Genomic DNA, 27,606 nt, shown 5'->3' with positions numbered 1-27,606 from the left:
GTAAAAATTAAGCAGGCTTTTGCAATAGAGAAAGCCTGCATCTCACTCACCCACTTTGCGGAGGTGATAGCAAGCAAGAAAGCTGTTTAAAAGATAGCAATTTCAGCTTAGTTGAACGCAGGGGCTCAAATGGAGACTTCACGAGTGCATTAAGCACCACGTTTAGCCTCCAGCAAGGGAAAACGTCCTTCATAGGCAGCCGAAGCCAACGAGCCAGGAAGTGAGCTCCTGGGGAGACAGAGTCAATCTTGACATAGCAAGCTGAAATAGCTGCCAGATAGACCTTTGACGTGGAGGGGGATTTCTCCTCGTCAAAAAGGTCCTGCAGAAATTGGAGTATAACTGCCATGGGCAGGTCGAACCCATGAGGCAGACACCATGTTTGGAAGACGCCCCATTTGTACCTATACTGGGAACGTGTGGACGCTGCCCTGGCATTTTGTAGGGTGTCAATAACCCTGTTGGTAAGTCACAGATGGCTCAAATGCAACCGTTCAGGGGCCAGACCCAGAGCTGCAAGTTCAATGGGTCGGGATGCCATAAGGTCCCCCGTGCCTGGCTGAGCAGGTCGCAGTGCATCGGAAGTCTCCACGGCTGGCCGCTCAGGAGCTGCATCAGGGTTGAAGAGCAGATTGTCCTGGACCAATAAGGGGCTACTAACAGCACCTTGGCCTGGTCCCATCTGATTTTCTTCATACACAACAGGAGCAGTGCGAGCGGTGAGAAGGCGTATAACAGATGCCTCGGCAACTGGCCACAGTGAGAGGAGGTTCTCGTGCGCCCACAGCAAAAGTTTGCGGGTTCAACTGATGGAGACAGATGGTGGTTGATGTAGGCCACCACTGTTGTGTTGTCTGTATGTATAAGCACATGTCCCCTTTGAACCTTGTGTAAAAAATTCTACAAGGCTAGGTAAACTGCCTGCAGTTCTAAATGGCTGACTGTAACAGCCTGTGGCAGGAAGATGTCACAGCCCAGGCTGGTGAATATCAGGCAGAGACTCCGAGGCAGAGAAGCCAAGTTTTAAACGCGCTATTGCGCTTTTTAATCAAACAAATTAACAAAACTGTACAAACACTAACCAAAACACAAAAGGCACAATGGCCAAAACAAAAGGACTACACAAAACACTGACGGCTGTAAATAACACAGGATGAACAGCACAGCACAGAACATGAAAACACTTTACCACATGCAGTGCCGTGAAAAAGTATTTGCCCCCTGTCTGATTTTCTGCATTTTTGCATATTTTTGACAATGAATGTTATCAGATCTTCAACCAAAACCTAATATTAGATTAAAGGGACCCAGAGTGAACAAATAACAAAAAACTTTGATACATATTTTGTTTATTTATTAAAGAAAGTTATGCAACACCCAATGCCCCCGTGTGAAAAAGTAATAGCCCCCTTAGACTCAATAACTGGTTACGCCACCTTTAGCAGCAATAACTGCAACCAAACACTTCCTGTAGTTATTGATTAGTCTCTCACAGCGCCGTGGAGGAATTTTGGCCCACTCCTCCATGCAGAACTGCTTCAACTCAGTGACATTTGTGGGTTTTCAAGCATGAACTGCTCGTTTCAGGTCCTGCCACAACATCTCAATGGGGTTTAGGTCTGGACTTTGACTAGGCCATTCCAACACTTTAAATTTCTTGTTCTTCAACCATTCTGATGTAGACTTGCTTGTGTGATCATTGTCTTGCTGCAGGACCCAGCTGCGCTTCAGCTTCAACTCACAGACGGATGGCCTGACATTCTCCTGTAGAATTCTCTGATACAGAGCAGAATTCATGGTTCCTTCAATGATGGCAAGGTGTCCAGGTCCTGATGCAGCAAAGCATCCCCAAACCATGACACTACCACCACCATGCTTGACCGTTGGTATGAGGCTCTTACTGTGGAATGCAGTGTTTGGTCTTCGCCCGACATGGGCCCCGTTATGTCTACCATATAGTTCCACTTTTGACTCATCTGTCCATGGAACATTGTTCCAGAACTCTTGAGGATCATCCAGGTGCTTTTAGTCAGCAATGGTTTCCGCCTTGCTACTCTGCCATGAATCCCATTTTTGCCCAGTGTCTTTCTGATGGTGGTGTCATGACCTTAGCCGAGGCGAGAGAGGCCTGCAGATCCCTGGATGTTGTTCTAGGATTCTTTGTGACTTCCTGGACGATTTTAAGCCTTGCTCTTGGAGAGATTTTGGCAGGATGGCCACTCCTGGGAAGATTCACTACTGTCCCAAACTTTCTCCATTTGGACAATATGGCTCTGACTGTGGTTCGGTCGAGCCCCAGAGCCTTAGAAATGGCTTTGTAACCCTTTCCAGACTGATAGGCATCAACAACTTTTTTCCGGAGGTCTTCAGGAATTTCTTTTGTTCGTGGCATGATGTGCCTCTAGAACCTGTGTGCTGACAACTTCACTCTGATGGTAAGTGCCAAAGTTAGGTCAGATTTATATTGGGCAGGGCTGGCCCAAATCAGGCCTGGTTGTTAACCAAAGTACTCAAACAGCTGACCCTAATTATCCCTATAATTGGGTTGAGTTAACTAGGGGGGGGCAATAACTTTTTCACACCTGAAGATTGCATGTTTGATTACCTTGCACACCAAACAAATGAAAGAAGCACCAAACTTTGGTGTCATTTTTTCTCTCAGACTCCCTCTATATACTACTACAACCCACAAATAAATCTGACTACATACAATGTGAAAAATGTACAAAAATGCAGAAAATCAGACAGGGGGGAAATACTTTTTCACGGCATTGTACCTCTAACACCAGCATTACTTCTAACACACTCACACAGGTCTTTTCACCTCTCCCCGCTTCTCAGTAGCCGACGGTTCCCTTTTCTTGGGCTCTGGCCCCATGATTTCTGGCAGCGCAAATGCTGCTGCGGAATACAGCAAAGCCCTGGGTGATGACAAGCAGGCCTCCCCAAGTGGCAACGCGAAGGCCTCCCCAGGTGATGGTGAACTAGCCTCCCCGGGTAATGGAGAGCAGGCCTCCCCAGGCGTTGCAGGCTCGGCAGCCCTAGGCAATGCAGACTTTGCAGGCGCGGGCAGGTGTTGATCCTTGGGCGGCGACAGCGGGAGCAACAGGTAGTCTCACTCTTGCAGTGGTGGAAGCTGCAGGTAGTCTCTCCCTGGCGATGGAGGTGAGAGCTGGGGGACTGGTGCGGCTCTCCCTCTACTCGCTGGGGACTGGTGCGGCTCTCCCTCTACTCGCTGGGGACTGGTGTGGCTCTCCCTCTACTCGCTGGGGACTGGTGCGGCTCTCCCTCTGTTGCTGGCGTGGACGTGCCTACTGCATGTGGTGCTGGAGTAGGCGTGGCTCTTCCTAATCGGATTGGAGATCGTGGGGCCCCTCCCATATCTGCAGCCAGGTGGTTGAGTACCATGGGTGCGATGTCTGGGAGTGACGCTGGGTGGTTGCTGTTCCCAAACTTCCCATCGCTCCACATCTCGGACCCACAACAGGTCAATCGCCCTCGGGAGGTCCCTTCTCATAATCCTCTCAGGGTCCACCACCAAGATCCACATTGACTTCGAGGACCTCGGACCCTTGTGCTTTCCCCTCGTGGATGCTGGAGCTTGCACCGGCTTCTTCCCCATCCTGGGCCAGCCACTCCTCCTCTTCTTCCTCTTTGGGCCCGGTGCCTCACTTAGCCCTGATCAGGCAGCCACTTCCATCTCATGGTGTGGGAGCTGGGAGAAGCACATTGAGTTCTTCTCCCAGCTTCCATCGCTATGGTTCTACACTCGGGGGAGCACACTGAGTTCTTCTCCCAGCTCCCATCGCTATGGTTCCACACTCAGGGGAGCACATTGAGTTCTTCTCCCAGCTTCCATCGCTATGGTTCCACACTCAAGGGAGCACACTGAGTTCTTCTCCCAGCTCCCATCGCTATGGTTCTACACTCTGGGGAGCACACTGAGTTCTTCTCCCAGCTCCCATCGCTATGGTTCTACACTCAGGGGAGCACACTGAGTTCTTCTCCCAGCTCCCATCGCTATGGTTCTACACTCAGGGGAGCACACTGAGTTCTTCTCCCAGCTCCCATCGCTATGGTTCTACACTCAGGGGAGCACACCGAGTTCTTCTCCCAGCTCCCATCGCTACGGTTCCACACTCAGGGGAGCACATTGAGTTCTTCTCCCAGCTCCCATCGCTATGGTTTCACACTCAGGGGAGCACATTGAGTTTTTTTTAACTCTTCTTTTATACCTTGATTATTCAGTTAAGCATTTACACAGCACTTTAAATTAAATGTTTCAGAGTCCGGTTTTTTATTTAAAACAAACAGTCTTTACAAAAGTCTTTATGAGGGTTTTCATATGGGGTATTTTATGGGGGGTGACCTTCATCACATTTCCCGCTCCTTAAGATCCACCCCCCTCCTCCCGACAGTTACTACAGATGACTATACCATCAAGGTAAGCTGTGGCATAGTTTTCTGTCCCTTGCAGTACTTGGTCCATTAACCTTTGAAAGGTCGCTGGTGCTCCATGAAGACCGAAAGGCATCACGGTGAACTGGTAAAATCTAAAAGGCGTTCTACAGGCTGTATATTCTTGACTTTCTTCAGCTTAAGACACCTGCCAAAAGCTTTGACAAAGATCCAGGGTGCTGATGTACAGGGCTTCTCCCAAGTGCTCCACCAGATCATCAATGCGTGGCATTGGATAGGGGTCGAATTTTGATTTAGTGTCTTTTAAAGCAATACGGTGTTCCACCATCTTTGTGTGTCCTGGCTTTTCAGGGGATCCACTTCTTCAGCAAATGAATGTGGAAAGTTTGCTTCTTTCAGGCATCTCTATCTCATAGTTGACTGGCCGCACTCTCCTCAACACCTTGCCATTTTGCGAGAAGCTTACTTTCTTGAGTTGTTAAAGTAATAGAGCGTGCTCTCCTGCCTCTAGGGTACGGGATCTTGCAGACTAGTCATACCATCTTTTCTGCGTGTGCTGGGCCTTCTTCACGTTCTCATAGGCAAATGTTGAGATCTTCTCCAGTTGATCTCGCATCTGGAGACATACCTCACACAACACTCATCTGAGGAGCTGCTGGTGATGTTTCCCAGGGCTCCTTTCACAGGTCTTCCGGAAAGGAGCTTAAATGACGAGAACCACGTGCTAGCTTGTGGCACCTCTCGGTAGGGTTGCCGAGTCTTCCAATTTTTAAATTTACAAAATCCGTTTTTTTTTTTTTTTAATTATAATTTCTTTTTTTATTATATTATATGCCATTTATATATATTTATATATATTTTCTCTGAAATAACTTGAAACTGACAAAAGTAATTGGCATCCACCATTGTTTATTCCATATTTCATAGAAATCAGACTTTGCTTTTGATTTTTTATTCAACATAATATTGTAAATAAGAAAACAAATGAAAATGGGATGGACAAAAATGATGGGACCGCTAACCTAATATTTTGTTGCACAACCTTTAGAGGCAATCACTGCAATCAAACGTTTTCTGTAGCTCTCAATGAGACTTCTGCACCTGTTAACAGGTGGTTTGGCCCCCACTCTTCCTGAGCAAACTGCTCCAGCTGTCTCAGGTTTGATGGGTGCCTTCTCCAGACTGCAAGTTTCAGCTCTTTCCATAGATGTTCGATAGGATTCAGATCAGGACTCATAGAAGGCCACTTCAGAATAGTCCAATGTTTTGTTCTTATCCATTCTTGGGTGCTTTTAGCTGTGTGTTTTGGGTCATTATCCTGTTGGAGGACCCATGACCTGCGACTGAGACAGAGCTTTCTGACACTGGGCAGTACGTTTCGCTCCAGAATGCCTTGATAGTCTTGAGATTTCATTGTGCCCTGCACAGATTCAAGGCACCCTGTGCCAGGCGAAGCAAAGCAGCCCCAAAACATAACCGAGCCTCCTCCATGTTTCACTGTAGGTATGGTGTTCTTTTCTTTGAAAGCTTCATTTTTTCATCTGTGAACATAGAGCTGATGTGACTTGCCAAAAAGCTCCAGTTTTGACTCATCTGTCCAAAGGACATTCCCCCAGAAGGATTGTGGCTTGTCAATATGCATTTTAGCATTTTTATGTTTTTCTTTCAAAAGTGGAGTCCTCCTGGGTCTTCTTCCATGGAGCCCACTTTCGCTCAAAAAGCGACGGATGGTGTGATCAGAAACTGACGTACCTTCACCTTGGAGTTCAGCTTGTATCTCTTTGGCAGTTATCCTTGGTTCTTTTTCTACCATTCGCACTATCCTTCTGTTCACTCTGGGGTCGAATTTCCTCTTGCGGCCGCGCCCAGGGAGGTTGGCTACAGTTCCATGGGCCTTAAACTTCGTAATAATATTTGCAACTGTTGTCACAGGAACATCAAGCTGCTTGGAGATGGTCTTGTAGTCTTTACCTTTACCATGCTTGTCTATTATTTTCTTTCTGATCTCCTCAGACAACTCTCTCCTTTGCTTTCTCTGGTCCATGTTCAGTGTGGTGCACACAATGATACCAAACAGCACAGTGACTACTTTTCTCCATTTAAATAGGCTGAATGACTGATTACAAGATTAGAGACATGTGTGATACTAATTAAAGAAACTAATTAGGTTTGAAATATCACTATAATCCAATTATTTATTATCTTTTCTAAGGGGTACCAACAAATGTGTCCAGGCCATTTTAGAATATCTTTGTAGAATAAGCAATAATTCATCTCTTTTCACAGCTTCTTTGCTTTATTCTATGATATACCAAAGTATGCAAGTATACATGATAAAATAGCTTTTAATTTCATCACTTTTCAGGAGGAATGAAGCATTATTTCAATGAGCTGTAAGGGTACCAACAAAATTGAGCACGTCTGTTTATATATATATATATATATATATATATATATAATATTAATAGTACCACACAGTTGTAGCGCTCCCTCCAAATACTGTAAATGTAATGTACTTAGGATGTTGCAAATGGTGGTTTGTGAATAGTTACATACCAAACCAAATTACTCAAAATCTCAAATGAATACATACATAAAGCAAATTATTTATCATTGTGGCATCCTCTAAATGTGAACTACAATATGTTTTGCCTTCTAAAAGGCTTTCTGGAGTTTCATCACTGCCATTATTATTACATCTTTATTGCATCATGCATTGTCATGTTAACTGCATTTTAATGTGCATAAGAGTGAAACCCTGGCTTCCTGAAATAGACATGTAACCATTACCCATTCGGGAAAAGGTAATCCCCTTCCACACTTAACTAGGTATTGCATCAGCAGGCTTGTCCTTTACACTCAGAATGATACATCCTTTACCAGTCATTCAGTGTCAAGTTTTCAATGACACACACACATATATACACACATATATATACACACATATATACATATATATATATATATATATATATATATATATATATATATATATATATATATATATATATATACACATACATACACACACATACACATACACACACACACACGTATATACAATTGCAGACTTAAGTATATGAAAAAAGGTTATTCACTAATGTATTACGTGTAATAATATTGTTTGTTAAACTATACTTATTAGTCAATGAAATCTCTCATTGATGGCTGGTGTGTTTGGGGCTGACAGCAGTTTAAGGGGATTTCCAAATATTCCCCCCTTTTTAGACACATTTTAGACTATCAGATATCACTTAAACCAGGGAGGTACTGATTAAAAACTTGTAATTACAAGATGCGATTCCCTGCTTTACATGCATCTTTAATCTATGTGCTGTTTTAGTACCAATCATTGATAATGGGAAAAGCGTCTTCTGATAATCTGAAATGTTGAACTTCTCCTTGCGTTTTAAGAACGCCAATTGCTGGCCAGAGTAGCAGTTAGTTTGCTGTATATGAAACAAGCTGTGATTAATTTAATCTCCATTATTATGTAATACAGTATGTATGTTTATATGCGAAATATTATAAAGTAATAAGCTCTGAGTTATACAGTATTTAATTAGATCATAAAGTTATATGTCAATTTTATAACACAAAAATAAGTTTAAGGACAGTGCAGAATTTTAAGGATAACTATAACTATGGCAGATTATCAGAGAGAGGCTGTTACTTGCACAGAAAATGAGTCTCTACTAACCTATGCCTAGTATAGATTTTTATAAGCCCTTTTTACAAATCTCTCTTCAGACAGGTACAACCAATTTCAGACATAATAATAATAATAGTAATACAAATATAATGATAAAATACCAATTGAAAGCAATTGCAAAGCTACATGGATACATCTCTTGGGTCATATTGGCATTATGTTACAAAATAATTTCCAAAACAACTAAACATCAAAGAGCATTGTGTACCTTGATTGGACATTATTTCTTAACAAGCAAGTAGCTTCAAAGTTTTTTAATAGGGTTTACATTTCCCTTACTATTTTATGGTGTTTGCAATCATTCTGAATGTGGTTCTGGGTCTGTTGCTCCAATATTACATTTCTTACCATTTTTCTCTAAATCTCAATCTAACTGAGCTTCTCTGGAGGATCCTCAGTGCCTGCACTGAACAGCCTTCCTCATTCCATTCAAGTCATGTGGCAATGTGACCTTTCAACTCCTCTCCTACCCTCTCTTTATATGTATGTGGTGCTGGCAGGTCATATTGTCACATGACTTGAATGGAATGAGGAAGGCTGTTCAGTGCAGGCACTGAGGATCCTCCAGACAAGCTCAAAGCCAGATTCAGAGGAAAATGATCATTTGCTGTTGGAGCAACAGAATTACTCTGAATGATTGCCAAAATTATGAAATATAAAATAGAAATGTAAAAAAATATATATTCTATTAAACTAGGTACTTGCTCTTTAAATATGTATGTTTCTGGGAATACACCCTTTAAGCATTCTATCTTCTCATGAAAAACACATAAATCATCAATCTTGTGTCCCATGCATTACACTGAACAGGCTGAAGAGGAGTGACTCCACAAAAACAAAACTGTCCATGCACACAAAAAAGCAGTTAATTCCACACTCCGAACCTGGTCGCTGTAGTCATCAGGGAACTGCCGCCGCACCTCAGGATCTGTAAATAATTGACAGATAATATTAATTGGCTTTGGATTAGTGAGCAAGTAGAGTATCACACATTAATATTTGATCAGAAGATGATACAGGGACCTTGGCAGGGGATCCGAAGGGGCAGCTGGGGCTTTTATGCTGATTAGACCAGGAAAGAACTATTCAAGATGCTCCCCCTCCACTCCTCCAGGAAGACTTCTCCCTTTAGCTTAACGCTGCTATCTAGCCTAACGCTGCTATCTAGCCCAACCTCCTACTGGCAGCAAATTGCCTGCTAGATGTGCTGCCAAAAAAAAAAAAAATATCACAACTTTCAGCCTGCTTTGATTGTTATTTTATTAGCTCCCACGTTCAGGCAATCTACAGAGACCTGCATGATATCCAGTATGTCCTGAATTTGGGATACGTTGCAATCCTCTGATGTTTCCGAGACCAGTTTCTAACAGCGTGCCACATTGTTATCAGAACTTGACTTCTGAATAATAAGGGGAAGTGCTGCAGGGTTCATTTACCGTGTGGAAATCTTCCAAAAAAAATTCTAAGCAACTCCTGCAGGCTAATTAAAGCGGTGTCGATCCTCACACAGCGTGCATGACAACAGTATTAAAGATTTAAGAGAAGAAGAGAGATGCTGCTGGAACAGAACATGACAACAGTGCCCCTCTCATCTAGCATACACTTTCATTTGTTTTGTCAAATTAGTTTTACCGTTACACACTGTACAAGTGTCTGCCAGTGAAAGCGAAACAGAATGCCTTCCTATACTCCACGAAACACATTCAAATTCGATCACTACCGTAAATGACAGATAAAAGGGGAGTGTGAGATTTAAAGAGAACATGCTTTGTTTAAAATCTTGATGCACTTCATCTAAAGAGTTCTCTCTTTAAAGAAGTTGTCCTTTAAAGAGAAACTTGGTAATAAAAAGAGTTTTCTTAACATGTATATTCTTCTCAAAAGAGCCACCACACTGTGGTATTTCTTATTGAGGCACAGTAATGTGAAATAACATTCTTGACAAATGTTTTGCCTACAAGTCTTTCTCAATGTGAAAAATGAGTGTTTTTCAATGTATGGAGTGTTGCAGCGGGCAGGATAACAGTGACACTGGTGTACAGCATGGGGACAGGACATGATTCTGAGACATGTTGAGACCATGGGGTGCTTTAAACTTCCGACTTTCAAGAAGTCATCAAGATGTGATAATAATATAGAAATAAACCAAACAAGAAGAACAATGCATTAGATCACGCTGATACTGTATACCCAGAACAAGCCAGGTTGCTCTTTAATATTCCCATTGTATATTAACGTTCAGGTTTTGATTTTCTTTACTCAGAGCTGTGTTCTGCTCATAAGAAACTAGTTTGAGTTCTGTGACCTGTAACACAGGAAGCAATGGTAAACCAAGTCATTCCATCAAGCACAGTGTATTGACAGGATAAATAGGCTTCACCTGAGTCAATGTGAAAAACAAACTGTAAAACCACAAGACAGTTACACACATCCCCTGCCAGAGCCACGGCTGAAAATACTAAATCAGAGCTATCAATAAAATGAAAACAGAACTAGCAATGAAATATTTAAGCACAATTTGATAAGCGCTTTTCCATATGCAAAAACACAAGTGTAAATGCTTTCAATAATGCTAAATAATGTTAATAACAAGTCTGACGACTGGAGCAGCGGCTCTCCAGATACATGCAGGAATGTGTGCCAAAAAGATGGACGGCTGTACGGACAGACCATCTCAAATACATGCCCTCTGCAGGGGCTCTCATCCCTAATAATGGACACAAACATTCTTTATGCCTTTAAATAGAAACCGAGCACATAAAAAAAAAGAGTAGAGTTCAAGTTTATCTTTTATAAAAGACTTGTACAAAGAGTTCTGCTCTTACTCTTCTTAGTCTCTCATGACTGGCGTAGTGAAAAAGCAGCTCATTAATAATGACTTGAGGGGGCCTCGTTGAGCCTAGATATTTGACCCTCCCCTGCCCCTTAAACGCATTATTAATGAGTTCTTCTCTTCAACGCATCAAAGGCCAGCGGGAGTAAATGCCAAATAACTAAATGCCATGCTTTGTTTTATTTTAATTTAAAAAACAAATCTCTATAACATGGAAAACCTCACTGCTTCATACATTTCTATAATCTTATTCAAGTATGTCAAAGTGGGTTTACGGGTAAACTGCTAGCTGTGTGATGGTTCACAAGTAAACATGAACCTGGTTATTCCTGCTCATCCCAGATTATGGTAAAGATTATGGGAAGATTATGGTAAAGACAAACAACTTCAGTGCCAAAATCATGCACTTGACATTCCTAAGACTTTTCTTTTCTTTTTTTTTTTCTTTTTTTCAAAATCAGGTAATTATAGGTAGGGTAGGTTTATTTTTTTGAAATTTTTGTAAAAGAACCGATTTGACCGGTTCTTTCTGGACAGCCCAGAAGTAGAGTTTTTAACTTTTGAAACATCCCAAGGGCTGAGCTCAAATCAAACAGCAGCACAGATTGGAGGGGTGCCTCACAAGACAATACAGTAAACTGAGCTCAAATCAAACAGCAGCACAGATTGGAGGGCCGCCTCACAACTGAGCCTTGAGCAAGGTGAAGTAAGGGAAGTTTAAAGGCAAAGAAACACCGTTTTTGAAATCTTTGTAGTGTTTTATAAGTTAAAACCTTGAAACCCTAATTATGGGCTCATTCCATGGCAGTCATCAACAGTGTACAAATATATATACAAAACAATGAAACTTTAAAAGCACATTGCTACCTTTGCCAAGTTATTTTTATGGACTCTTTGTTGTGTAAAAACTTCCCCCCAGGATGCTGCTGTCTCCGACTCCCGTTCAGTGCTTCTGTTCAATTAAACAAGCACAGTTCAATGCAGCAGTAACTATGGGCAGCAGTGTGAGGATAATATGCATGCATGGACTGCTTTTAAACCACTTTCCTTCACATACATGTAAACTACAACTCATTTCACCAAACTCACAGCACCCCTAAATGAGCACCCACTACCAACCCATCTGCGTAAGCATACGGTTTGGAAAAGGGTATTTTTACTGGAATAGTACCAAGGATGCTAAATAATTATTTAAGCAAGAACAGCAATAGATAATACTAAATAACATATGCGTTAGGATATTAAAGAGGTAAGAAATGAACCTCAAAGTTGTCTTCATTTACTTTTGTTTTAATTGTGCAAACTGCATTCAAATTTAACAAAATATTTCCTTCTGCTAACATAAGGCATGCTGTTTTATTCTGTCTGGCTTGCATTTTTGCCTTTTTGTTATGCTTCAGTTTCCCCTACCTACTGTACTACAGTACAATGTCATGTTTGGCTTACTCAACAGGAATCCACGTATGACAAGCCACATGGTTATGCTAGCTATGCATGTTCAGCCTGACTTCAGTGCTCCAAAACTACTGTTGTGTCTGGCACTGCATTTGGTTAATAGCACAGTTTTTTATGTTCAAGAAAGCAGACATTCCTGTACCCTGCAATAAAGCTTCCTGCAGCTGAGCACAGTGTTTCTTATTAAAATGTAACAAGTATTTCAATAACATACATTCCTGCCATGGTAGTAAATTCAAATTAGAGCCATCAGTATAATGACATTGAAGCTGAGGACCATGATATATCTCAACAGTTTTACAGAATAGTATAAAATAAGCAGTTAGCAATTACATGTTTAATCACAGCTTGCATGGAAGCTCCAGAGAGGGGTCAGTGTTATCTGACTGTGAGGGAAATTAACATATGGTTCTGTGAATGGTCATTTTGTTTTTATTACTCCCCTACCATGACAAGTTGGTAGTGACTTGCGGAGAACCCAGACTATTCATTTTCCTATGAGGGGTGTTGTTCAATGTGAAGACCTTATTGTCACAGAAAACAGTGCTGCTATAAATGTAATCACCAACAGTTTTATGCTATTACATTATATTTGCTTGTAAATACTTTAATTGTAAAACAGTTACATTTGTATACTGGTCACGCTTAATTCTCCGCTCAAATTCAATGATATACACACTCTTTTGTCATAAAATACTTATCTGATAAACAAAAGAGGTTTGCCTGCCAATTTATCTTCGAGAGTAAAGTACAGTAATATGGATATGCTCGGAATTCGGAACATTAAAAAAACAAGTTCAAAATTTAAAAAAAAGACACCGATAGTGCAGAACGTGATGAGACCCCCGATCTGTAGATAATTTTACTGGTAGGGCTCCTGAGAACAACACAAAGTGATCTGCTGGCGAGCTGAACCATGATGAAAAACCAAGCAGTAGCAGCGAAGCAAAAAGTAAGAAAGGTGCTCGTTTCAACACAAAGGGATTCTACTTTCAAACGGCTCAAGTATGGCCATGAGAAAGGAAAGGCGTTTTGCAGAATTTGCCAAGATGCTATATGTGCTTACAATACTACAAGAGCTGAATCTGCATTCAGTGAGGATGGATTTGATGGACGGCATCATGCAATAGAAAGGTTTCGTATGCATGAAAAATCTGACTGCCACCGAGAAGCTTCTAGTAAATATCAGGCACACAAAATGTATTTGCAATAAGTGAAGCTAAGAAAAATGAAATGCAGGTTGCACACCTGGTGTTAAAAAAAAAAAAAAACATTCACATTACTGATGTATCTTTCCCAGCAAGGCTCAGCTATACGTGGTCAATTTTTGGAGTTTGCTTAAGTTAAGGGGTGAAGATGTCTCTGAAATAAACCAGTGACTACAAGTAACTTCAAATCACACGACGGCATCAATTAAATGCTAATGATAATGTATCAGGACGTGCTGAGAAAGGTGCTTAAGACATTCAACAGTGTGACTTTCTTCTATCATGATTGATGAAACTGAAGACATAAGCACCCATGAACACGTTTCAGTTTGTATCCGCTGGGTCAATGACACTTTAGAGGTTCACAAGGACTTTCTCGGATTCTTCGAGACGGGTGAAACAACAGCAGAAGAACTTTTCAACATTGTCAAAGATGTCTTAACAAGGTGTGGCTTGGATTTTAAAAAGTGCCAGGGACAGGGCTTTGATGGTGTTACTAATGTGTTGGGCATAAGGAACGGTGTGCAGGCTAAAATCTGTGAAATCGAACCTTGCGCTTCTTATCTTATTCCACTGCTTGGCTCACTACCTAAGTTTGGTTGTTCAGGACTGTGTGGCAAACGTATCAACCTGTAGGGATGTGCTCAATTAAAACACGGAGAAGATTCAATTTGTAAGCGCATCTCCAAAGCAATTATTGAAATTTAAAAACCTGAAACCACCCGATACACAGAACCTGTGAACATTTGCACCCACTAAATGGACTCTTCATGCAGCTAGCTTGAAATCAGCTACGGATAATTACAGCGAGCTACTTGAATTTTTTGCAGATGAAAGCCGAGGAAGATCGAACTGAAGTTGGTGCCAAAGCTAATGGATTTTGTTCTAGACTGGAAACACACATACAAGCCAGCACATTGAGCCTCCAGCAAGCAGCCTCAAGTGTTTATAATTTGAGAACCACCACTCAGTATTTGAGGAATAGCTTTGATATGTTCTGGATACAAACAAAAGAACTAGCACACAATGTGAGCATCGAAGAACCAGTCCTGCCACGGACACACCGAGTACCAAAGCGGTTAGATGGAGGGAACGGGGAGCAACACAGATATGGCACTGCAGAAGATTTCTACAGGTGCCAGTATTTTGAAGTATTTGACATTACGTTGCCTGGTCAAAATAACAGACTTGACCAAATAAAGTTTAAATGTACTCCTGCATGCTGAGAAATTTATGATTGGGAAAACTGTTTTTCAGTTCTATGGAAATGATGTTGACAGTACTGTACTAACTTTCCAGAGCGATATGATGCTGGATGTAATACGAGCCCGCCAGCATTAGAAATTTACAGGACATTATGACATTTTTCAAGTCGGATCTGACATTTCGTATGAATGTTTCCCAAGTTATTCAAACTGATTCAACTTGTTCTAACAATCCCAGTCACAACCTGCACCAGCGAGCGGTCTTTCTCTGCATTACATCGCCTAAAAACATTCCTTCAGTCAACAATGACTCAAGCAAGACTAAATAGCATTGCTGTGCTCCATATTCACAGAGAGGCAGAAGCAGTTATACATGACTCCATTAGCAGAACACTTTCACCATGACACAAGCATGAAGGGAAGAGATTTGTTTTTTGTACTGTTAGATGGGGGGGTTGGGGGTTGCAACCAGCATACCCAATCATTTGGAAAAGTTGGTGCCTATGAAAGTAGGGCTATTCTAATAATACAGCTTGAGCTAAAGAATGTCTATACCAAGTGCCATTAGAATTGGATAAATCTGTTTTCAAGATAGTCAAAATAACAATAATCCAGTCTGGGTTCTTAGTAAACTGGTAGCACACGTTGTACTAACACTGGCAATACTACTACTGTAGGTAAAAAGCATTATCCAATCTAAACACAATGAAGTGGTTTTGTGGTACTGTGTAATAAATATCTATACTTCAAGCAGGAAAAAAAGAAAAAGCACTGTCTTTAAAAGCCGCTCTGTATCTCCAGTGCCAGAAGTATCTTACTTTATAGCTCTGTGTTCTAAAAAATTCATCAACTTCTAAACTGCGAGCTCCAAGTTGCTGAAAAGGGTCCTTTAGTTGAAAGGTACTGTGTATAAATGTGCTTTGTGTGCAGTTTTTCTCAAGTAACGGAAGACTTTTCTTACAAACAGCATCAGCATGGAGCATGTACAGAACCGGCACCCCACAGCTCAGCAAACCGGCTTTACATTGTGTGCCTGGCAGCCGTCCATGTGCGTGTCTCTCTCTATTATTATTTTTGTTTTACATTGCGTCAGCTTTATTTCACTGACTTTTAAAGGTCTGGGGACATTTTATAAAAATGCTCTGTACCTTTATTTGGAAAATACGATACATTGGGAAACTATGATTCATTTGAAATTACACAGATCCTCCCCAATTCCTTTGGCTCTGATTCAAGGGAAGATTACAATTGCAATGCTGAGGAGAAAGCAGGCAAACCAAATATTGTAAAGTTAAAAATACCTGGGTACATGGCCTAGACTGTATCCTGTAGTATTGATGGCAATCCTGACTTAGCAGATAACAAGTTGATAAAAAGATTGAAAGAGTTACAACTGAGGCAAAGATGCTTCGTTACTTTTATCAGCTTTAATCGATTACTACATTAGCCACCCTGTACCATAAAGACCTATCCTTTTCTATTTTAGTACTACAGTGATGAAAGAATTACTTAAAAAGTATACTTACAGGTTTCTGAAGAAATCTTGTACGTGTATTAAGCCATCCTGAAAGTCATTCGCAGACTTATGCTCAACAATCAGAAATACAGTACAGCTTTCCATAGAAGATTAATAGATAGTTTTATTGAAATGAAGAAAACATCTTCGATGGTTGCCTTTTAATTTTTTTTTTGTTTAATTGCTTTTCTAAGTAGCAATGACATATATAAGTGTGGTGTGCAGAGATATATTTATTTTGCAGGCAGATTTTCTGTCTTTGTTCTATTACCTCAGACAGGTTTGAACACCAGTTTGACAGATGGATGGCAGTATGTAGACTCCATGTGCTGTCTTGGTTCCCTGCCAGGTTTCACAAACAGCTGACTCCACCGTATTCTGGTAGAATATGCTGGATATGATCGCTTCTGATATGCAGGACTATAGTTTGTTTGGATGTAACAGTCGATAATACTCACGTGCCAGCTTATGGGGCACTTGTTGCCTGTTTTACCCCACGTACACAGCTTGCTTACTAGATTGGTGATTTTCCCTAATCTTTAAATAACCATGATTGTTTTTTTGTCCCACAATTTTTATAAAAGTTGGGTTCTATTTTAACGGTCTAAACAGTGGTGGATCTACCTACCTCCGTTCTTTTCTTTTTCTTTTCAACGAGCAGAGCTTTGAAATTAGCCGTAAACCACTAATCTCATTGCTCAATTCCATGGAGTTTAAACCAAACCTTTTTTTTATTTTTTTTATAAAGGCCCATCTCGGCAGGCTAGCCTAAATGTTAATCCACGCTGTAACCCGATTCTATTTTCCAGATGACAGGGTGGGAATATGCCACTACGAAGTACATCAGCAGCCACATACTGCTCTTTTACACATCCCCGCTCATTTACAGTTTGCACACTTTGGTGCACTCATTCCAAGACACAGCCACTGAAGAGACCTGAATAAACAGTCAACACCTATATCACAGAATGCTAAATACAGTATAAGTGACCAGTCCACGAAACCCAACTGTCCACCAAACAACCCCTACCAACACTTCAGTGTAAAACTATGGCAAGCCAAATGATCATTTAGAGATCTCAAATTCATTTTTCTCTCTAAATATTTTAAGATATATCTAAATCATTTCCAGATATCTAAAATACTTGGAGGTATCAAAAATGATTTGCAGATATCTTTAAATGGAGTTTTAAATTATATATCTAAAATGCATTTTCAGATATCTTTAAATCATTTAAAGATATCTCAGAATATTTGAGATATCTTTAAAATTACTTTCAAATATCTGAAATTCAATTTAAGATATATCAATGATTCCTATCTATCTATTTTAAGATATCTCAAATAAATATTAAGATATCTCTAAATAACTTCCTGTTCATTCAGAGGTATCACTAAATGGACAGGAAGTCCACTCAAATCAGAGCATTTTCACAGGAAGTCATTTAGAGATATCTTGCAATGACTTCCTGTTCATTTAGAGATATTTTTAAATAATTTAGAGATATCTCTAAATGGCAGTTTGTAATATCATGCTAGCAAAACATTATTTAAAAATATGTGTAAATTAATTGTAGACATTTCGTTTTTAGATCTCAAAATGAAATTATGATATCTTCAAAATGGTTTATTTACAGATTCTCAACATCATTTAAAATATATCTCATGACATCACTTGCTTCTGTATTGACTTAAATGTAAAACATTGTTTCCAGAAGCTTGGGGCATGTAAAGCAGAATTCTGGCAGGTTCTCCACATTTCTAAATGTTGTTGTTACAAATGCAGGCCCAAACTGTTTTATTTAGCTTTAAAATGTTTAAGAGGGGACCAAATTGTGTATTTTACTCAACTTCCACATTCCACTTGCAAATTAGTAACTATTTTTAAAACCAAGCTTTTCTGTTAAACGTGTATAAATAAACAAACAAATAAAACTTCAGGAGAAGGAGAAAAGCATAGAAAGTAAAATACACTTTAAAAACATGGTGTCGTAGACAAATGTCTTGTATTCACAAATACAATATTCTACTTCAAGGGCTTCATATCTTAACGTTAATGGTTGTCTTCTTGCAAATTAAATGGTTCTAATTACAAAAGTACAGGTTTTAAAACGCGCATTCCAAATCCCACCATCAATCTGTGAAAACAATGTTTCATCTTTCATTTTTCAATCATTGTCTTTGAGAACTTCAGTCAGTTACCTGGTTTTGAAATACCATGCACGGATCTCCGGAAGCTACATTTTAACAATGTCAAAATTAGCGACTGATCTTGGCACTTATTTAAATGAAGATCCTTTTTGAAATGCTTCTTAATAACCCTCATCGAGCCTCCTATTACAATGCAGCGGTTTGGATCATTATATCTGAGGAACACAATACAATCCAGAAGGTTGTCTGAAGTGCAATCATTAGGAGGGAAGTTTGTAATAAAGTTATACAAGTTTAGTAAATCAAAGTTAATCACTTCTTCCTGAACAAAACTTGATGACACTAAAGCTTTAGTTAAAGCTAACCTGTCTATTTCAATGTAAAAGCAGTTTCAGATGTAATTGGGCATTTCCATGCTATGGAAACTTTACACATGTGTAAATGTTTGAGTAAGCTGACAAGTTGCAGGTTGATTTCTTTGAGATATAGTGTAGATAACTTTGTCTGAAGTTAAAGAAATTTTATCTGGACATGGGAGCGTATACTATCCCTCTCAAACGTGATCCAAACATAACATGGCAAAACATGACTTACAGGGTGTTTATAAACAATACTGTCACATTTATGTCTAATTCAATTGATTATTATAATCTAGAAAACTTAAATATTATCCTAAGTGTGTTTTTATCACTGTAGCAAGCGATTCTATATTCTAGATCAGTTTTTAAAAAATGTGCTACATTCATATCAGTATCTGTCCACACTGTTACGAATATAAAAGTTATTATTCAGCTCTTTAGGAAGGAATAATACTCAAAGTGTTCTTTTTTGTGAGTCAATTTATACCTGTACATTTTATTAAAACGTGTTTTTTGGGGATGCAGGATTTTGTTAATCACTAATAAAGGTTTTTAATCTTGCGTCCTGACGTCTGTCCACTCATTTCTACGTTCGTAACAACCAGGAAGTCGGTTGTAGTAAATCCCAAACAGTGCCATTTATTGTTTGTTATTGTTTGACCCATGCTCTTTGACTTCTGAATGAAGAGTCGTCATTTTGCGTCAGTGTTATTGATCTGTTGGTATAGGTCCTTCATGTTGCGAATGTGATTGTGGTTAGGAACTATTACTTACTTGCTGAAGTGTATAATTATTTAGTGGATTACATCTTCCATCTCTCTGGATTAATAAAGAAGGTACATGTCTTGATTTTTACACCAAATTTGACAGAGATTGATGAAGCGTGTGTTTCAGTATATCTTGCAAAAAAGCTGTGCGGATGGACACGGATACATTTCCATGTAACCATGGTAATAATAATATCAGTCCACTTGTAGGCTAAACTTATCTTCTGCCTTGATATATCCTATTTATTTATGTTATGCAGAGGTGTTGTTTATATTATGGAGAAACGTAATTCTCTCTCTGACTGTAGTAAGAGACGCTGTTTTTCCATCACTCAGCCAGAAAGCGGTTCTCCGCCCACAGTAGCTTTAAAAACAAAACTAAAAAGCAAACTAAAAACGGCTTAACTTTCTTTTTGTAAATGGACAGATTAAGCCACCCCATAAAATGTATGTTTATTCAATCTGTGTGTATTTGCTTGTCAGGAATCGGGGAATGGCATAAGAATGAAATCAGTATTTGTACATTTGTTGTTTTTTTTGAGTGCGATGTACCATTTTGGGTAGCAGAGTGCACACTGCTGGTAAAGTGAACTCGTATCTTTTTAAGTATTCTTCGCTAATGAAAATGTTTACAGATACAGGAGTTGGGAGTTTTAAGATTGTTAACAATTAGTGATAGACATGGTGCTCACCATTGGATTGAAGGAGCTCAGGTGATGCAGGTCTGCTTGCTCTCTGTGGCAGGCTGTTGTCTGTATGGGAAGGGGAGCGCGTGTCTGAGTCTCATGATTGATATGCGCTGCTCTTTCGGGGCCGTGCTTACCTTTTCCATAGAAGGGACGTTTAATCTTGTTTAACCCTATTACTTTAACAATGGTAAAATGAATAAGGGTAAGACTGAGTTTACATTAAAATAAATGTGAAGTAAAGCATTCTTATTGAGTAAATAGTAATAATAACAATAACAATAACAATAACAATAATAATAATAATAATAATCCAGGATCAGTGTAAATAGTTATTTGTTGAAAGAACAAGCGTACTTTTGTTCACAAATAAAGTATTTGTTTCTTTTAAACTGAATTTTTGGTTGTGCATTCTCCGTTTGACATCAGCCACTCGGCACACCGTCACAAAGTCGCCTTGGATACAGGCGTCTAATTGTGCGCAAGCAACACAACGTTTGATTAAAGCATCATAAGGAATACCTTGGACTCCCATATTTGACTGTTTTTCATAATAAAATGTCAATAAACAACAAGTCATGCACAACATTTTAACACAGTTGTAATTTTTTGGGCTCTTTTCATGCCTTGTGACCGTCCTCATTTGCAGCGTTACCATGCATGGAGTATGAACTTCAAGTGCCTGCAACACGAGTGCAACGTGAAATGTTATCCTCCCTTTAAGAATTCTATGTCATTGAGACTCCAGACACATGGATAAGAGGGGGATGAACATCACACCATTTTTCAAAATGTGTGTTACACATGTGTACCCCATTGATTTGTTATAATCCCCTTACTATTTAATGGTGTTTGCAATCAAAGTGATGCTGCTGCTCCAATATTGAGTCACTATAATTTTTCCCTGTCAGCCTTTACCTAGCTTTAAACTTGCTTTGAGCTTTTCTGTAAAATCTGAAGTGATGGGAAGTGAAAAACCTTTTTCGTTCCATTCAAATCATGTGACAAAGTGACTTTAATCCTGCCAGCCAAACTTTCTCAACATTTACAAAGGACTGAGAAAACCTCTAAGGCATTCATCAGTATCCTTGGAAAGGTACTTATTTAAAAAATAAATAATGCTAAAATGAGGCTAGTGCTTTATACAAAATATTGTACAGTTGAAACTCTTGCTGTGTAGCACTAAAGGCAATGTTTTTCTTTCAAAGTATTTGTTTGTCTCCGTTACAAGCTTGTAAAATGTAATAAGCTTACAATGCTCTTAGTACTGATGTCTTGCTGGGTCATGCTGTCAGTAACTAATATGTAACTAAGTTTGTTTCTTTACATGGTTTAATTTGCTATACAGGTCAACGTACTTCTAAATGAGTGTGTGGGAAGTGATCTTTGATTTACATTTCCTTTATGTTTCTGCATTGGGAATTCTACTCTACGGCTGTAACTTGTGAATACCTGCTTTTCAGTTGTTTGTAATCTGCATGCAGGGATTGGACACAACATAGATTTAGTTAGGTCATGGCAACTCTCTAAGGTGTTCAATTTATTTTGGAGGGATGTGTGATGAGCCCTCACAAAATGGTCTAAAATGTCTTGTAGAGTCTTCACTTTTGCACGCTGTAGTTTTTTAAGTAGTGGAATTCATACAACGTGTCGATTTCCTGATCCTAATAAAATGTAGATGGTACACGAATATTCGTATTTGTTGCGAATCGGTTTTCTTTTTATCGGGTTTGTGCTCACCCCTGATGGACACTAGTGTTTTATTTTTCCACCAAAACAAAGGTCAGTGAATTTCTCTCCCAGGAGCCTGAGGGATACAAGTGAGCTGTCCAATGATCCTCCTTTATACTTTGAGCTGTGGGGTATGTGGCCTCAAAATGAAGATTGGTAGAGTTCTGACCAGGCTGACGTTCATATTGTAACTGAATCTTCTGTAGGGTCGTGGATTGTGATGTATTAAAAATGTCCTTTCCACTTACAGCTATAACAGAACTTGGAAATGTAATTTATATCCTGGTTTGTGTATTAACAAAAGCAGGCAGGTAGGTTTCAGGGGGGGGTGGGGGGGTTGTCTCCCTACAGCTGAACCAATCATGAGGATCTAAACAAACTGAGCTGTCAGCAAATCCTTCCTTTGTTCCTTCCTTCAATGCAAGAAACAAATACCAAGGGTTGTTATATTTTCATGAGAAACTGAACACAAGCGAGTGTGGAAGACTGAAGCTTTTCAATAAGTAAACAAACAAATAAAGACGACAGCAGGATGGGTATTGGAATTCGAGAGGGTTGGGCTTCCTAATATCCCATTGCTGCTGAAAGAAAGTTCCCAGCTTGTAATCCTATTGTTCACAAGGGGGGGGGGGGGGGGGGGGGGGGGGGGGGGGGGGTAGCTTTGTTCGCAGAGAAGGAAGCCTGCCCCCCCCCCCCCCCAAAGCCAGGTAGTCTGCTTCCTGGCAGAAGACCAGACTACCACCACACCACGCAGGGATTCCAAGGAGTATAAAAGATTCCCAGGCTAGGAGAGGGGATCGGGGTACGGTGTGCTATTGAGTCCTTCTTTATCTCTTTATTAAGGGTTCTCGTTTCAAATGGTTTGGTTTTAACTCATTCTATGTTTAACCCTTTAAGGACCGTGAGTTAACTCCACTCCACTTGGTTTGTTTGGCAGTTCATTTCAAAGCTGAGTAAGCATGCTCCAAACAAAGTCAGTCCCCTTCTCATTGCAACTAAACTGACCCGTCACACTTCAAACACGCAATCAAATATAAGGGAAACCCTAAAAGAAACTAACATACTCAAGTTCCAGTTAGTGTACACTGGCGAATGTGCTAGCCACAATGTTTGTCTACCTTAACCAAACTGATTCTGCCTTAGGGTATACAATGTAGTTTACATCTTGAAATGTCTTTAGGGAATGTAAACAAAGTGCACCATATAAGAAGAAAGCAATAAACAAGCAGCAAGGAATTTTCTTTGAGTTTTTATTTTTGTAATGGACTGCTAGGCAAATATACAGGACTGCAGGGCACTTAAATGGGTTAAGGTAAATGATTCTGCATGAAATGAAAAGCAAAACACAAAACTTAAGGGATCCATATTATGAACTGACCTTACTTTCAATTTATTTCACTAAGATATGCCACATCAGCATTAAAAGAAGTCTGATGATATTCTGTGCGTGTACTGTTACTTTCCAGAACCAATTACTGCAGAGGTAAGCCAGGTAAGGGGCTTGTCTTTCAGCAAGTCAATGAGGTGTGAAGAAGCACTTAAGATTACTTCCTTGAGTTAAATACAGCAAGGTATTTTATTTCTCAACAGCCTCTCTCTGTCATGGCACAGATGTTTAAATGACTGTTTGTTTGTTTAGTTTTGTGTGGTGGGGTTAAGACCCTGTCTACAGGTGGTCTGTGAAAGTCACTGTGAAATCGCATACAAAGAATGATCTTGGCCTGGCCCAGCCAGCACTGTACCCTTCCACACTGAAGCCCTTAAGGAAACTACAGGGGCACTGCCATTAGCCAAGAGCAGAGATGCAGAAGGCTCAATGTCAAGCCACTGTGATTTATATAATCATTCAAGGTGGACTTTCATTAAAAATGGATCAAAAAGCATTTTGAAATTCCAGAATAAATGCCTGCAAATTAAAAACTGTAAATCAGCTTGAACAAATGATTACTGGGCAAATTTATCAACAACATTACTGATGCAACATATTATATTTGTAATACAAAAATAGCTATTTTTTGTCTTGCTAGTACTGAAAAAGAATGGAACTACAATACAGTTTGAAACCGTTCAAAACTTTTTTGGCTAAAATAATTAGTTTCATATCTTCAGTTTCATAGAAATTGTCGCGTCCGAGTATCGCCAAGTACCAGTAATTGTTTTGCAAAATAGTTGTTTTAAAAATGTGACCACATACCAGAAAAAAATAAAATAATAATTATACTCACAACTTTCCACAAATCATTATGAATTGCCTTGTAAATACTGTATTTCGAAATAACAAAATGTTCAGATCAGCTGAATAACTCTGAAAAGTCTAAACAGTTGCCATAAATTTCCTGGATTGAAAGCTCTCAGTGTACTTGTGTGTGAACTGCAAAGGAATACCTGAACATTGAAAACATTGCACCTGATGCCTTTCAAACACTGCTCCACAAAAAGAGTTAAGCAGGTACGTCATTTAGTTCCCTAGCAATCCAATTAATAAATGTATTTTAAACATCCATTTAACTGCTGTCAGCTACTTTTATACATGTCCAACTAATAAAACATACAGAAATACCTGAAAGTGAAAGTAACTTTCATTTCTTACCGGTACTGTATTACTGTGATAACAACTATGTGTTTTCTTTATAGTGTCATCTCAAAACATGTTAAGTACACAAAGCCAGATAAAATAAATAAATAAATAAATAGATCAGCTATGTGTTATCATTTAACACAGCATATATATATATATATATATATATATATATATATATATATATATATATATATATATATATATATATATATATACACACATACATATACATATATATACACACACACACACACACACACACACACACATACATATGTCATTCGTGTACAGCTAATTTTATACAAATTCTTTAAATTGAGGTGCACACTCATCAGAAACTTTTTTATATGGTCACAATTAAAGAAAGTGATCCACTCCATATTTCAAATTTCCAATAAAAAGTTATTATCTTTATTATTTAAAACATTGATGTTTATAATATATATAAAACCTTGTTGTGGTAGACACCTGATACATACATACAAACACACACACACACACACACACACACATTGTCCAGGCTTGCTCTAAACAAGATTATTGGTTTGTAGTTGTCATACGGCTAGGTGAGTGACTACGTCAGACCCAGGAAAGGAAACACACACAGGACGGTGAAATGATGAAGGCGCTTGCTTGCGCCGCTTTATTGTAAATAAAAAGGTTGTACAAAACAGAAAAACACAGACTGAACAAACAAAACAGCGCGTTGGCCAAAGTAAATAGACAAACGGATTAACACTAAACAAACAGTGGACGTACAGACAAACAAACACGGTGAGTCTAAACAGTTATTATTATTATTATTCTCTGGTTGAAACGGATACACAATGGCTGCACTCAGTATGTTTATTAAACAAACAAAAATAAAAGGTTGAACAAAACAGAACACGGCACTTTGGGCCAAAATAAATAGACAAACAAAATGACAAAACAGTAAACAGACAGTGAACGAACAGACAAACAAACACGATGAGTCTAAACAGTTGTTATTATTATTATTCTTATTCGCGTCTATTTTTCCTCCTCTCTCACTCGTTCTCCACTCACCGAACACACAACCCCGAGTGAGTAAAACGTGCATCTATATATACACACTGTTGTACCAGGATTCAATTACTAATTAATTATTCAATTGAATCCCAGCACGTGAACTAATTATGTGCAACCTCGTGCTCACATATTAATTACTTTAAATGCACGTGAAGTGATGTGCAATCCTCGTGCTTAAATACAATTATACATTTTTAAACACACGTGAAACACAGACCCGTTTATATCCCGTGTACCAATGCCTATACACCAACATTAACACACCACACGCAACATACAATACAGAAAAGCACACAGGGGCGGGGCACATTGCCACAGTAGTGTATGAAACATTTTTGTTCTATTATTGTTCTCACTATTATTCTTCAATAAACATTGCTTATTTTGTCTACATCAGTCTTTTTTCCTGCATTCACAAATATATGTCTTACTGCTGATTAGCTTAGATTAGTTATCGTACAATGGAAACGATTATGCGATGTACAGAGTACTGGGCTGAGAATTGGCCTGACAGGGTGAGGATTAGCCTAGGACAGAACTCACCTGGGGTGAGAATTAGCCTAGGCAAATTCTCACAGGGGTGAGAATTAGCCTCTAACACCGGCACTGCTGTGGACAGTGCCGAGCCACTGAATACCCAGTACAGAACATGTGGTTATGTGGATATGTTATTTAATCATAATTAAACCTCATGCATATGTATGCACGTGTGTATGTATCAATCAATAACTCTAATATTGCTGAAAACCAAAATTTGAACAGATTGTGACTCGTTGTATCCTATAGCATAAAGCAGGGGTGCCCAATCCTGGTCCTGGAGGGCCGATGCCCTCCTGTTTTTTGTTCAAACTGTACACTAAATTGATTAATTGGACCACTTAAGCTTCTAATAAGGGCTTGATTGGTCCAATTAAGTAATTTAGGGCACAGTTGCAACAAAAGCCAGGAGGGACATCGGCCCTCCAGGACCAGGATTGGGCACCCCTGGCATAAAGAAAGGTAGACGGAAAGTTTATTAATGAAGATGCACCCTCAAAATGAGGTGGAGAAAGGACACTAAGCTATCACTTGCCACTTTTACAATGCTCACACTGCTTATTCGGGAAATAAAAAAACTAAATAAAAAAAAAAGTTTTACCTACCTACCCTATTTTTTTTCCAGTGTAACCAGAACCACACATTTATTTGGCCTATCTAATTGATTGATTGTGTTCACTGTTAAATAAAACAAAAATCCTACAAAGTTATATTCTACTTTTTGTGTGTTTTTTTTGTGTGACGGGGAGGGGGGGGGGTTGATTTTTCTAGCATTTTGTCCCTTGGACCAGTTTTTCTAAATTGCACACCCCTTCTATTCTTTGTGAATGCAAACCGTGTGAAGCAGCAGAAGTTAATGTGTACCAGTACTGAAGTTCAGCATGTCAAACAGAGAGCCCCATACAACACTAAAACACATTTTTATTGACATACATTTATCTACCAATAGTCATGGATTGTTACCTATTGTAAAAATCTCATGTTAAAAAACAGTAAAAACTGAAAATAACCATTACAAAATGTAACCATATCCAGCAATACATCTTTAGCAGTGCAGATGCTATTACTTTTAAAAGAGGACAAATACAATCTAACATAGTGAAAGTTCCAGCTATATATCTGATTTAACAGATAGTTATATAATAATATCATTATTAACCTTTTTATCCACCGAGCAGGAAGCACCACTGCGGGGCACCACCACACAGTAAAGGACTGCAGAGCATTCATATCAAATGCCTAGCTTTAAAAGACCAAAACAAAAGGGAAGCAGATAAATACATGTGAACGGAATATCTCCTCACCCCTCTGTGAGCACATCTCAATCCTGACCTGAACACACCCCAATATGCTGTCCACTGGGAGCACAGTTAAAAGCACTTGGGTGAACCAGTTC

At 39.3% G+C, this 27,606-nt stretch overlaps 1 protein-coding gene across 4 annotated transcripts in view; it reads right to left on the bottom strand.

The window, feature by feature from the left end:
- LOC117422328 (DENN domain-containing protein 1A-like) overlaps positions 1–27,606 on the bottom strand; it is a 366,743-nt gene that overhangs the window by 278,090 nt on the left and 61,047 nt on the right. For all 4 annotated transcript variants that reach the window (XM_058987167.1, XM_058987163.1, XM_058987165.1 and 1 more), the window contains exon 3: positions 9,016–9,059. In XM_058987167.1, the coding sequence (XP_058843150.1) occupies positions 9,016–9,059 (44 nt within the window). The remainder of the gene's footprint in view (positions 1–9,015; positions 9,060–27,606) is intronic.

The sequence above is a fragment of the Acipenser ruthenus genome, chromosome 15 (genome assembly GCF_902713425.1).
Source record: "Acipenser ruthenus chromosome 15, fAciRut3.2 maternal haplotype, whole genome shotgun sequence".
NCBI classification, from domain to species: domain Eukaryota; kingdom Metazoa; phylum Chordata; class Actinopteri; order Acipenseriformes; family Acipenseridae; genus Acipenser; species Acipenser ruthenus.
Note: the sequence above shows the minus strand (reverse complement) of the source record. Positions and strands in the feature narration are given on the sequence as shown.